The sequence below is a fragment of the Eumetopias jubatus genome, unplaced genomic scaffold, assembly GCF_037043125.1.
Source record: "Eumetopias jubatus isolate StellerSeaLion01/CBP00866 unplaced genomic scaffold, mEumJub1_p1.0 scaffold_12, whole genome shotgun sequence".
Lineage (NCBI taxonomy): Eukaryota > Metazoa > Chordata > Mammalia > Carnivora > Otariidae > Eumetopias > Eumetopias jubatus.
Genome location: NW_028274818.1, coordinates 7412741 through 7427316, shown reverse-complemented (window position 1 = coordinate 7427316; position 14576 = coordinate 7412741). Strand labels below are relative to the sequence as shown.

The window sequence follows — 14576 nt, the reverse complement described above, 5'->3', positions numbered from 1 at the left end:
TATGGACTCATCTGCATTTGTACCTGCCTTTTCTAACTCAGCTCCTAATACAAGGAGCGCGACATTCCCTTCCCTGTTCAGTGCCGGCTCCTGCCTGGCTCCTCTCCTCACCTCCCTCCCTGGATCATCCATTCCCTTTGCTCTGCCTGTCCTTCCCAACAGCACCTGCCCATGTAAAAGTCTCTGCCATGTGCACCGTTCTCAACTTCTGCTTTTGAGACATGGCACAGAATTACGGTTCTAATGATCATTTCCCTGACTGCTAGTGAGTTTAATAATCTTTACATATTTTTATAATTAGCTATTTGTATTTATTTCTCTGTAAATCCCCTGTTCTTGGCCTTTGCCCATTTTTCTATTATCCTTTTGCCCTTGGTTTGTAGGAGTTCTTCATATTTTAGGAATATTACACAGGTTTTCTTACTAGGGACGGTGCTGCTCTGCTGGGTAGGCTGCAGATACCCGCCCCCCCAGTTTGTCATTTATCTCTTAACTTAGTTTGCACTAAATTTACCTGTGAAATTTTAGTATCTGCCTCCTATTCCCAGTCTTTGCAGCCTCTGCTGTCTCTAAGACAGTCTATACCAGGGCAGGTTAGGAAAGCTCTCCCGTGAAACAAAGAAACTCAAAGCCATCAAGAAATTAGAAGGGATAGGAAATCTTTCTGCTCAAAATCGATCTATCTATCTATCTAGCCAAGAACTCATAACTCCCAAATGACTCTCCAACGTGACTGATGAGGCAAAACAAAACAAAGCTCTCTTAACAGAATTAACTGACTTTAAGGAAGAGGCTAATTCACTAACAACAAGAATAAAGTAGAAGAATATATTATGTACTAAGAGTTAGAAAGGAGAACGAGTTTTTCTTTTTTTGGAACAGGTAAACTTAAATAGTCTGCTATTTAGTGAGGAAGGTGAAAGAGACTTGAGGTAGACTGCAGGGTTGTCAAATACTACTCATGATTCATTCTGCATCTTGAAATTACGTTTATTTTATCTGTAAATCTCCTACTTACTCAAGTCTCTCCAATTTCATTAACGCTTCCTGGTGCGCAGTATTTAACTGGTGCATTTTGTCCAGAGATGATTTCTATTAAAGCAATTTTCATATTAGTGCTTTTCAACACAAACAGTGATGTGTTTAAAAAAAAAAACATCTACCGGTACATGCTGCAAACTGCTTACTCTTCAGCTTTCACCATCAGAAATAAGACATTTTTAAGAGAGAACAGGCATTCAAGACGAGTGAATTAGGAATTTACTTATTCACGCAAAAATGCTGAGTTCTTACCATAGTCAGGCACTGTGCTAAGTGCCAAGAATAATACCCAAGAAGTAGTTATAGTTGGGACTTAAGTAGCTCATTCTCCTTGAAGGGTCAGATACATGCATGTAAGTCTACAAACCAACTTGCTACAGGACTAAATATAACGACATCCAGCCCAACCTGGGTAATTAATGGGTGGGGAAGAGCATCACAGGGCGCTTTGTAAAAATGTCTGAGCTTTGTCTTAAAAAATGAGGAGAAATTAGCCAAGCAAAATTGTATGTTTCTGTGTGTATATTAGCAAATCTACGTGAAGTTTTGGAGCATGTGTGATGTTTGGGAAGTATAAGCTTGACATGATTTGTGCAAGGAAGCTTCTATCTATACAGCTCAGTGTCGCTGGAGCTGAAGTTCTAATTATCTGGTGTTACTCTGGCACTTTTCTAAGAATATGATAACCCAAAACTGAGGACAGATGCAAAGAAATCACATGAATGACCCATAATCTTTCCAAATTCTCTAAATCGTTGATGAAATGAGTTTCCATCCGTTAAAGTGATTTACTTGGACTGGATCTTATAATGTACTGTTGGGCAAGCATGATAAACAAAACGTCATTTTAGGCCATTCTTTAGAAAGCAAACATAAACCTCAAATATCTCAATTAAATGAAGAACACTGCACTATCTATTAAACTCCCAAGGAAAAAACTGTGAATTCGTCACTATTTCTCTTCCCTTACAGTTCCTAATATAGGAAAAGGAGCCTCAGCTGTAAGATTAGAACAAAAAACCCAGCCTTTCCCTAATGCTATCCAATAGCGAAGAAAATCTCATTCTGATACATGCTTTCCAGTAATGAAAATCTGCAACTTACATAAATATTAAAATAAATTTGATTCTAACAGCCATCTGACAATTAGGTATCTGTGACAACTATTTCAAAACAGATCAGCACTTTGTAAGTGATGTTAACTGATCTGCTCTGTGACTCAAAAGTATGTTTAAATCTTACATATTGCCAAAGAAATTCCATATATGTCTCACGGCATGCTTCTCTGAAGTGAATGAAGTTGATAATGCCACTTAAAAACCGACTTGTCCGTTTTGCCTCTAAAATAGAAAGCAAGACTCCTTAAGTAAATCCTTGAAACAAATGTAAAAATAAAAATTCATTCTCTCCCACGATATACTCTGCTCATAACACATAGAATAAAACTGCATGGATGCTATAATGAACCAAAGTGCAAAAAATGTGCTCTAATATAAAGATCAGAATTATCTTTGCATTAATAACTTAAAAAAAAAGGTAAATCATTTTTAGTCGAGAGAATAATAAGGAACAGATTTACTCTCCCATTTTAAACTAGAAAACCAGATAAAATATACAAGGCAACCAATTTTAGACACCAGACAACAGGCAATACAGGACAGCCATCCCTAAGAGAAACAAATGAGGTGAACCCTATTAATGCACCAGCCCAGTACTTGGGCGTTTTCAGGCCATACTGCAAGGAGGGAGAACACAAACAACTCGCAGGTTTTCCTGAGTCATGAAGATCGAGTTTGGAGTTTGGAGAGGCCAAGGCAACTAGAATTTATGAGTTCTAGAGGCCTTGGCCTCTCCCAACTAAACTCTATCTTCCTGACAGCCTCTATAAATATATTCTATAAATATATTCTGTTTGTTCAGGAAGACAGAGCAATGCATCAGCATTAAAAGAGAAGGGGAAGATTTTTTTAAAAGACCCAAATCAAACTTTTGTACTTAAAAAATAAAATATCTGCAAAAATAAATACACTAGGTGGGATTAATAGCAGATCGACCTGACAGATGAATGCATTAGGGACAATGAAGACACAACAATAAAAGCTATCTAAAAGGCCAGAGAGAAAAAATGGATAAAGCACCTATGTGCTGAGGGAAAACATCAAGTAGCATAACAAATGTGTAATTGGAGTCCCATGAAAGAGACTGGCAGAAAAAACTTGTATAAAATATCTAAATATTTTCTAAATTTGATGGACACTATAGACATAGCCAAGGAAACGAGCGAGTCTTAGTGGGGGTGGGCAGGGGGCGAGGAACACAACAACAAACAGAAAGAAAATCTCCCAAAAGCACATTATAATAAAACTGCTAAAAACCTGTGATAAGGAGAAAGTCTTACAAGCAACTAGACCGGGGGAGAACCAATAGAAACTAAGTCCAGGCTAAGTAAGCAAGTGGTTTGGATTATTAACTTTCATGTAGGAATCGCTGCTGATGCCTTAGGGGCTTGGCGCTGAGCATCCTAGCAGATGTGAGACTCTAGGAAGGCTGCATCCTTAGTGAAAAGTAGATTGGGGAAAGCAAAATCTCTCATGCCAGTGAGGGAAATGACAAAGCTCCTAGTGTCTCTTAGCCTTGTCTCTGGGGAGCAAATGATCTCTGAGAATTCCAAAGCTTGAACCTACTGCCATAAGGATTTTTAGTTTGAATTAAACTGTATATGTGGCCCCAAAACTCCCAAAATTTGGAATTAAAAAGTGATCTTTAGCCAATGATAACCCGGGAACAACTGCCAAAAGCAAAAAGTATCCCAGGAGGGATGTGGCCTCAACCCCAGCAGCAGAAGACAATAGGATGACTCTGCTGAAGACAAGCTTAGATTTATAATCCAAAGGCATGTGTGCATATGCACGCACACACACGGAAGACACAATCTGTCATCAGTTTGTGGGATGCAGCTAAAGCAGGACGAAAGGGAAATTTATAGCACTAAACACCTGTATCAGGAAAGAAGAAAGGTCTCAAATTAACGTCCTCAGCTTCTACCTTAAAAAAAAAAAAATAGGGGAAAAAACAGCAAATCCAAACTACGCATGGAAAAAAAAGAAGGAATAACAGTAAGTACAGAAACCAATAGAACAAAAACATAAATAAAATACAGAAAAATCAATGAAACCAAAAGCTGGTTCTTTGAAAAGATAAACAAAATTGGTAAGCCTCTGGCCAGACTGGTCCAGGAAAACAACAAGAGTGAAAAAACAAATGACAAATGTCAGAACTGACCCCACAGACTGTTAAAAATGATACAGGAAAATTATGAACAACTTTGTTAATAAATTTTCCAGCTTAAATGAAGTGGATAAATTCCCTGAAAAGGGGAAACACCAAAGCTCACCCAGGGGTGTTGGCAATAAACCACCAGCATTTGATATTATCACTATTCTGGATTTGTGCTATTCTAATAGGTGTGTGGTGGTTGGTCAATTGATTTTTGACAAAAACTGCCAAGGTAATTCAATGGGAAAAGAATAATCTTTTCTGGGGCACCTGGGTGGCTCAGTCATTAAGCATATGCCTTCGGCTCAGGTCATGATCCCATGAGCTTCGGGCTCCCTGCTCAGTGGGAAGCCTGCTTCTCCCTCTCCCACTCCCCCTGCTTGTGTTCCCTCTCTCGCTGTCTCTCTCTCTGTGTCAAATAAATAAATCTTTTAAAAAAAAGAAGAATCTTTCAATAAGTGGTGCTGAAATAATTTGATAACTATATGCAACAAAGAAAAAAACCTAAACTTTGACCCTGACCTTACATCATGTATAAAAATTCAAGCATTAAATAACAAAAGCGAGAACCATAATATGCTTGGAGTGCCTGGGTGGCTCAGTCAGTTAAGCGTTCGACACTTGATTTTGGCTCAGGTCATGATCTCAGGATTCTGAGATCTAACCCATTGAACCCCAAGGAGGAGATTCTCCCTCCCTCCCTTTCCCCCTTCACATGCGCACTCTGGCTCTCTCTCTCTCTCATAAATAAATAATTAGTAAATAAAACTATAATATGCTTAAAATATACGAGTAAAATCTTAGCATCTCTGAAACCAAGATTTCTTAATAGCACACACAAAAAAATGGTTTTATGAATCATTTTTATGAAAAAAGAAAAAAATTGATAAATTAGAATCTTCAAAATGGAAATATATTTTGCTCTTCAAAAGACACTGTATGATACTAAAAAGTCAAGTAATAGATTGGGAGAAAATATTTGCATAATATCTGATAAACTATGTGTTTTTATAATATCTGAAGAAGCCTTACAATTCAATAAGACAAACAATTTAAAAAAAAAAAAAAGATGGGGCACCTGGCTGCCTCAGTTGGTGGAGCATGTGACTCTTAATCTCGGGATTGTGGGTTTGAGCCCCACACTGGGTGCAGAGATTACTTAAAAAAATTATTCAAAAAGACACTCCACCAAAGAAGACATATGGACAGCAAATAAGCATATGAAAATATGCTGCTATTAGTCATTAGGGAAATGAAAATTAAAACCATGAGATACAGCTATCTAGCCACTAGAAGGGCTAAAATTAAAAATTTCCAATATCAAGTCCAGGGGAGGAAATGGAGCAATTGAAACTACAGATGCTGTTGATGGTTATGATGCCACCATGTTAGAAAACAGTTCAGCAGTTTCTTAAAACGTTAAGTATGTACTGAACACATGAACCAGCATTTCTACTGCTAGGTGTTTACCCAGAGAAATGAAAACACATGACCTTACGAAGACTTGTAACCTACGTTCAGAGCAGCCTTGCTCATAATGGCCAAAAACTGTAAACAATCCAAATGTCTATCAGCTGGTCACTGGGTAAATAAATTGTAGTTTATATTTACAATAGAATACTATTCCAAAATAAAAAGAAACAAAGAACTAATAAATGTAACTAACATGGATGAATCTCAAAAGCATTCTGCTAAGTTAAACACACCAGACACAAAAGAATACAGACTATTATTTCATTTATATCAAATATCAGACAAGTCAAGAAACTACAGTGACAGAAAGTAAATCAGTGGTTGCCAGGGAAGAGGGGTCGGTCAGAAGTAATCAACTTCAAAGGGACCCGAGGGAACTTTTGTAGGGCTATCGAAATTTCCATACATGATCGTGGCAGTGGCTATACAACTATGTACCTTTGTTAAAATTCTAGTTATACATTTAAAATTGGTGAATTTTTATTTTGTGTAAATTATAGACCAATAACAAAACAAAAAGGTAGAACAGAAAGAGGAAAAAAACATTTTTAAATAGCACACTGAATCTCTTGCAACATAAAATAATTTGATGTATAAATATCAGAGTCAAATGAATTAAGGGACATTTAAATAAAGTTAAGAGAAATTGACATGTTAATATAATATCAAGACTATTCTTATCAGTGCTAAAAGATATTTTCTTCAGAGTAAAAAGTAATTGCTACATTTTAGAAAATTGGTGTGATGAATCCACTATGCAGTATCACTGCTTGCATATTACTCATATGCGTGTTTTCAAATTTACAGGGTATCTTTTAAATGTAAGGGGTTAAGAAAAACGGATCAGAAAAACAGCTTTCCTATGGACCTACAAAGGAAAACAATCCCAGTAAAAGGATATAAAAAAATTAATCCTTAAAAATGGGATAAACTTTCTAAAGCCAATTATCTGTAGTTTTTATTTTTACATTTATTGACAGAGAAGTAAAATACTAAAGTCAGACATTAAAAATTGTTTTAAATTCTCACTTACTTGGATATAGAATATCAGCAATCTCAAAGTCATTCACCCGACAGATGGGCAGAAATGAATCCCTTAAAGATGAAGTGGAGAAAGAATATTTTAAGTTATATATAAACCATACAATATAAACATTTTATTTTCCAAGAGATTTCTGGATATGTTTCTCAATGTCCAAAGACCAAGTCAGAAGTCAACTACTACGCATAATCCTGTAGCACAGAAATCTATGTTTTCTGTACACTACACAAGTATTCAAGCAATACCAAGGTAAAGTTATAAATTCTAATAAACAACACACACTTTTGGAGGTACTAGGACTCTTTAAAAACTCAAAACCTCCAAACAATTTTAGATTCACAACATCTTAAAACCCTACTGAAAGGAGAATTGATAGTGCCACAGAGGGAAGCAGTTAGTTCTATTTGAAGAAGTCTACAATTTTTAATGTACTGATGGAGTGGAGAGGGAGATGATAGAAATTCTCCAAGAAAATCCTGTCATTAAGAAAGCTTAATGTAGGCGCCTGGGTGGCTCAGTTGGTTAAGCAGCTGCCTTCGGCTCAGGTCATGATCCTGGAATCCTAGGATCGAGTCCCTCATCAGGCTCCCTGCTTGGCGGGGAGTCTGTTTCTCCCTCTGACCTCTCCCCTCTCATGCTCTCTCCTCTCTCTCTCTCTCTCTCTCTCTCTCACATAAATAAATAAAATCTTAAAAAAAAAAAAAGCTTAATGTAATGAAAAAATAAATGTATGTAGTCTCAGAAAATAAAACCACTTTACTCACAGATGAATAAATAAATTGCTGACCGGTAAGAAGCCTTCCATGATATGTGGATACATGACTTCTGAGTTCACTGGCATCTAAATGTAATATATCACAAAATCTAAGTTACACATTGATTAGACAAAATGAGAAAAGTCTTCAACCTCAAAATAACTTTTTTTTTTAAGTAGGCTCCATACCCAATGTGGGGCTTGAATTCATGACCCCTAGATCAAGAGTCATATGCTCCATTGAGCCAACCTCGTGCCCTCTGTTAATCATAAATTAAGATCAAAATAACCTTATTATCATTAAATGTTTAAAACTTAGTAAACAATAATGATCCTAGCACAAAACTAGAGTTGTTACTAATAATGCTAGGTTCACAGCAGGTCCTCAGTAAAGATTTTTTAAATGAATGAATGAAGGGGTCAAATCAGCATATACTAAAATCAGGAGCTATGCTCAGCATTTTACATGTATTCTTCTTTAATTTTCATAACTACCCTAAAACACTATGCTATCCCTATTTTATACACAAACAGCCTTAGCAAGGTTTCATAGCAAGTATGTGGCAAAGCCTTTGATTTTTAAACAATATGTGATCATATTGGTGAGATTCTAAAGATAGTACATTTTTAGTAAAATTTCAGATCATGCCCTGAGGATTTAACAGCAACAACAAAATTAGGAAAAATGATTTTCCTACTAGCAATACCTAATTTGCTAAAAGCTCAGATGCCTTATTTCAATTATTTTCAATCTTAGTGTACATCACACACTCTAATTTGGGAGTCTTTTCTCAGAAGAGAGTATGTGTGAAGACTGTGCTGTTGCTCATTAGCCTCTGAAGACAAACCTGTAAATCTGAATAACTACACAGCACCAATAATTTGTGATTTGTCTTTTACTACTGTTGTCTTACTAAAGCTATCAATTTAAGGCACTACTATACCTAAGATTCTTTTGCCAGTGACATTAATTTTATATAAGCCTTTGATTTTGTTAAAAATAAAGTCAAGAACTTCCTATCCTGAAACCAGTATGCAATATGAACAAGGGAAATGCAGCAAAAGAAAGTAATTTTGCCTCATCTTAAACCCACCATGTAAAAATGCTCCAGTCGAATTCCATATACTATTTGTAAGGCTCTCATGTAGATCATGTGCAAGACTTCAGGCTACAACAGAAAAACAACTTTTAATACTCTGATGCATGACTCTACAGCTGAATCACCATCATCTGATATTGTAGACAATGGATGCAAAGAGAAGAGTAACAAAGTTACTCTATTTCTCTTGAAATATTTAATTTTTCCAAATCTTAAAACACATATATACTTATCAGTTTGCTCAGATATAATAAGTGGTCAGTAAGATCAGTTGTTTAAGCTTATATACAGAATCCAATCCAAGCAATCCATCCACATTAGGGAAGACGGGTTAGTCTTTCAAAATAGATTGCAGGCATGGGGCAAACATAACGGTACACTGAGGGTGTATTTTTTTTTTTTTTTAAAGACCATGGGCAAACTTATTTCATGCTTTAGACGTTAAGGTTTCCTGAGATGTTAAAGTTTAAGTGAACACTATGATCCTGGGGGTATAAATTTAATAGAGTAGCATGGAATTTTCAAAAGTTTTATCTTTTAATTCAGCAGCTGCCAGATACTGGCCTGTAGAACCTGTTCTGACCCATATACAAGTTCATTTATTCTGAGATTATTCCTTCCACTTTAAAGAATTACAAAGGGACCGAGATCAAGAAGTTTGAGTTCTACATCATTAAACCAGGTTTTATTATGTTATTACTTCAAGACCAACGCAGGAAAATGGAAGGAGACTTTGGGATTTTCTGTGACACATAAATAGTTCATTTTTGCATTTAATAACTAAAGAAATAAGAATGAAGCCTGTCAAAACAAGTCAATCCCCCCCTTGGGGCATAATGCAAGAAAATTAATCTGTAAGTTTCCAAAGAGAATTGTTTCCTAAGCACTTTTTATGGTTGGAAACCACTTGGAATAGGTTCCTTCAAGCCCTACCAATAAATGATACACTCAGACCATCACTACAATAATAAAAAAAATTTAATATACTTTAATACATCTATGATTTAGAAGTGTTCTTTTTTTTAAGGAAACAACCATATTAAGGAATTGAATTCCTAATGGAAATGCAGATGTCACCTCACATATAAACTTAACATTATTTTAAAATTACACTTGGTGAGAGATTGCTTCTGGATTAAAATGACTGGCCCACATCAAGTAGTAGGGTACATGCCCTTCTGCAAATACTATAGGCCAAGTAGTTTCATTTCTTTTTAAATACCATCATCCACACGCAAACACAATCACATTGTACCTTTGGATTTGGATAAAGATCATTCTTGGAGAGGTTTTTACCATCAGCTCCTGTTAAGATTTTGTTGCGAATATGAATCACAATCTCAGCTACATTATATCTGGGGAAAGACAAAGTTTCCATCTTGGGAATCTCCCAGTCTGAAGGAAGAAAAAGCAAAGATCAGAAACATGGACAACTAGCTGTTCTCTTTATCTGGAAGCTGATAAATATCAGCAAAATTAACAAGCCAATGTTGAACTATTCATAGTAGTGTTAACTATCATCAAACATCCTAGTAAGATAACACAAATTACAACATATGTATATCCTAAATTATAAATGTGTATATACATGTATGTAGTCTGAAATATCTTTTATTCTGAAATGGTTTTCTTTCTCTAATTTCCTAATGCTCTTCTCTTTCAATGGGAAAGAGGACTTTGCTCGAATATACATGAAAATCCCTGTTTTATCTTTGGTAAATTTGGGGGACTTAGGGTTTAACAAGATTGGTCTTGAGAATTAATCCTCAAGGCAAGATATATAGGCAACACTATCAGCAGAAGCTGTATATAAACAGTATCAACATAAGGATAATAAAACTGTACTCTGATCTAACATCCTATTTGATGTACACATAGTGAGATGGGTAATAAGATTTAAGATGCACCTAGAAGAGAGAGGGGAAAAAAATACAGTAAAAATAGAATGCTGTAACTGGTAGGAATCCCAATCACCAGACAGATAACTTAAAACAACCACCACCACCACCAATTTCCCCTAATGTTCTCAGATGTGAGATACTCCCACCTGTGTCCCCCTACAGCAGTCGTTCTCACAATTTCGCACCCCCCCCCTGCGGGGGGATACCTGGGTATATGTGGCGACATCTTTGGCTGTCAGGACTGGAATGGGGGTGCTACTGGAATCTAGTGGTTCGAAGCTCATGCTGCTAAACAACCTACAATGCACAGGATAGCCCCCCACCTCCACTGCAGCAAAGAATTATTCAGTCCAAATGTCAATAACGCTGAGGTTAAGAAATCATGTCCTAGAGCCTTGCCTTTAACTGTTATAATACCTGCCACAGTGTATTGTGAGGTTTCTAGAACTCTGACACTACATTCGGAGCCCCCGTGAGCTGACACCTTTGCGTTTTCTTCTTATTTCTAGCCGTGCCCAGCAGAAAAGCAGTAGTAGCAGCAGGAGCACCAGCCATTGCAGCCACTGCCTCTGCCTCTCAGTTGACAATATTGGATTTATTACATACAGATCCCCTGTTCTGTGAGGAAGTAGCATAATTCAAGAGACCCAATGTGAATATACTCAACGTTGCAAACAAACTGAAATGACCCACAATTCTGGAAATCCATTTCTTTAGGTGCCTAATATTTCTTTAGAATATTATAGTTAAAAGAAGCTTCAGCAACTTGCCTAACCTCTGATAAATGTAGAAAGCTGTTCTGAAAGATGACCAACCAACAACTTTGCACTTCTGCGTGAACACGTGCAAACATCACAAAGTTCACTAACTCTCAAGGCAACTTTTTTCCACTTCAGTATGGCTTTAATAATTAAATAATTCTTCCTCACACTGTGTAGAAATCTGTTTATTGTAATCTTTACCCACTGGTTCTATTTCCAGTCAACGCAACTACAAAGAAAGTATTAATTTCTGTTTACATGACACCACTTTTGAAAATGTGAAGAAAGTTATCACATCTCTGCTTAGCCATCTCTTCTCTAAGGTTAAGGATAATTTAAGTAGAACCACTGCTTATATGATATTATTTTAGAAACTTTACCATTCTACTCAATTTCCTCTAAAACAATTTTGTCAATGTCTTCTTAAAATGTAATGCTCAAACTGAACACAATACTCCAGATACAGTTTGCCTAGGGCAGAACATCAATATAGTAGACATTGGCCACGCTGATCTAGTCTACAACTGTAGCACTTACTGACTCTCTGTCTCTGTTTCTCTCTCTCTCTCTCTCTCTCTCTCTCTCTCTCTCTCTCACACACACACACACACACACACACACACACACACACACACTCACGCAATCAACTAAAACTCCCAGAACATCTTCAATGTGACCCATTGATATCAAGCCAGGACTTCTCCATGTTTTTCTTAACATAATTATTTGAACGTTAAGCAAGGATTTGCACTTCCCATTACTGAATTTTATAATTTCACACTTTCATTCCATAGTCAGCATCTTTCTGACTCCAGATCCTGATGCCTCACATATTAAATGTCCTTTTCAGCATTAATACACATTCCACATTTTCATCTAAGGTCATAGATTTAAAAACCACTGATAGAAATACTGGGCCAAAATATTGTAGAAAAAGTCACTTTTCCAAAACAAGCTACATCTGGATCAAAGATTATCACAATAAGGGTGCAGTTGGTTAAGCAACCGACTCCTGGTTTCGGCTCCAGTGATGATCTCAGGTTGTGAAATGAGGCCCCAGGTCAGGCTCTGTGGCTCAGCATGGAGTCTGCATGGGATTCCCTCTCCCTCTGCCTCTGCCCCTCCCATTCGTGCTCGCGCTCTCTCTCTCCCAAATAAATAAATCTTAAAAAAAAAAAAAAGATTATGAGAGAAAGAGTAGGTGTAAAATACCTTCATAATCATTATCGCACATCCCTCTCTAATGTGTCTTACACACTCTATCAGATTAATCCTTATGAACACCAATGCATCATGTAATATTTTTACAAAAATACTTCAATTATCCCACCCACCATATCAAATTCAATTTTTTCTGTTGGTTTCTAAAACACTCCAATATTTAATAAATCAATGAATTTTCTGTTTCAAGTTAGTCTCCTCCAAGATGTTTCCCAAACTCCCAATGCTTCTTTTTGGAATCATCTCCCATATACAATTTCTATCTTTCTTTGATAGTACAATTTCAATTCCAATTCATTTTTGGGAGGTGGGGAAAAAGGCCTTCCAACTGAACAGTATGAGGTCTCTAGTGGGATAAAGCATGTAAACAACCTAATAACATATGTAGAGTGACCCTCGGACCGCCTAGCAAGTAGCAGGTATTAACTGCTAATTATCCCTCTGATTTCTTTATATTTGCAACACTGAGAAGCTGAACAGAGTAGATGTTGACAGAATACCTGTTAAATCGTACACACTTCGTTTTACTAAAACTGGTTCATGAAAGCAAAATTCCAGGACGCAAAGACTAAACAAAAACAACCACAATAAATTAAGTAAAAAGTTTCCTGAACTCATTCAGGGAAAATGAACGTGCTATGCATGCACAGTGCCATATATTCACCGCTCCATTCCTTTGATTCTTAGACTAAGTATGATATCTTTGCTCTGGCTAAGCGATGTGTGAGCAACGGAGATCTGTAGAAAGTTGACGAGCGTCTCAAACCTATTGCCTTCTAAATAAAGGGGTTAAAAAAATATAAATACAAGCTTCAACTGGCCAGTTTCAGCTCAAGTTTCTTCTCACACAGTCTACGTAGCAACACTCATCGTTTCGCAGGAACTAAGCTCAGGTTGTTTCTGAGACCAACACCAAGTTAAAAGAACCCCATCTCCCGGGGGCTGGCTTCTCCAGCCTCCTCCCCAGCGCTGCGCTCAAGGAAAACACTGCCAGGCCCGGCGTCCAGGCTCCTGCCCGCGCCTCCGGAGGGACGGCGCACTCAGGCTCCCGTCCTCCGGTGTTTGATCGCGTTCACTTACCGCGCCAGCCAGCCGCCCGCAGGAGGGCGAAGAGCTCCGGAGCCGCGGCAGGTGAAGTTGGAAGTCAACAGACACCAACCATCAACCGTTGTGTCTTTTCAAACTTGCCGCCTCCTACCGGAAGTCCCGCCCCCTCCGCCCAGCCCACTTCCTGCGCGGCCGCGGCGCCGGGTGCCGGTAAGGCTCAACAGACTCGAGGCGGGTGGACCTTGTGCGGCGAGAGAAGGCGCCGGGCTCTATCTAGGCGGAACTGTTTTTTGCGGCGTTGGCGTCTAGTCGGACTTGGATTCCACAGGAAGTGGGAGCGCGACGGTTTGCAGGAAGGGCTGGGAGTTCCGGGAGCGGGGTTGCTGCAGAGTTCCTCCACATAGCGGCACCCGGGCCCGAGGTGGAGAGCAAAAGCGAATGGACAGTTTCTAGAGACTTGAGCTAAGTTCAAAGTGAGAAGGGAGAGAGGATGTGGGGCTCTCCGTGGGGCAGCGTAAGTCGTAGAGTCGCAGAGTGATGATACTAATACCGATATTTTGACATCGAGTATGAGCGCACGGCTTCTGTTTTAGGCTTCATTAAAAGGGGAAGGAAGATGGGGGCGAGTAGATACTGTCATCAAATGAGGGATCTAAATCAGAGAGACCATGCAGCTGGCCAAGGACGCTCACAGTGTTCACAAGTAGCACAACCAGTATCCAGACACAAATCCCCTGATTCTGCGTTGGTTAACACGACTCCCGAGAGGTGAAAGGAACCCAACGGTTCATCCGGCCAGAGCCTTTCACTTTTACAGGCAGGCAGACGGGGGCTTGGAAGTGATTTGTTCCCTACCGTGCAGTAAGCGGCACTGTCCAGAGTAGAAGCCAGTGTCCTGATTTTAGCTTCTCCCTCCCTCCGGGCATCTCTCCACAGTAGCCAGCAAGACAGGTGCTTCCC

The 14576-nt window shown here is 38.3% G+C and overlaps 1 protein-coding gene across 1 annotated transcript in view; it reads right to left on the bottom strand.

Moving 5' to 3' along the window:
* The window catches only part of NUF2 (NUF2 component of NDC80 kinetochore complex), a 37104-nt gene extending 23359 nt beyond the window's left edge, over window positions 1-13745 (bottom strand). Inside the window, exons 1-7 of the mRNA XM_028104745.1 lie at window positions 13650-13745; window positions 9942-10081; window positions 8681-8755; window positions 7597-7673; window positions 6824-6885; window positions 2284-2381; window positions 1019-1092 (exon numbers count right to left, since the gene is read on the bottom strand). Coding sequence (XP_027960546.1) covers window positions 1019-1092; window positions 2284-2381; window positions 6824-6885; window positions 7597-7673; window positions 8681-8755; window positions 9942-10064 — 509 coding nt within the window. The 5' untranslated portion in view covers window positions 10065-10081; window positions 13650-13745. The remainder of the gene's footprint in view (window positions 1-1018; window positions 1093-2283; window positions 2382-6823; window positions 6886-7596; window positions 7674-8680; window positions 8756-9941; window positions 10082-13649) is intronic.
* Window positions 13746-14576: the final 831 nt, after the last annotated feature.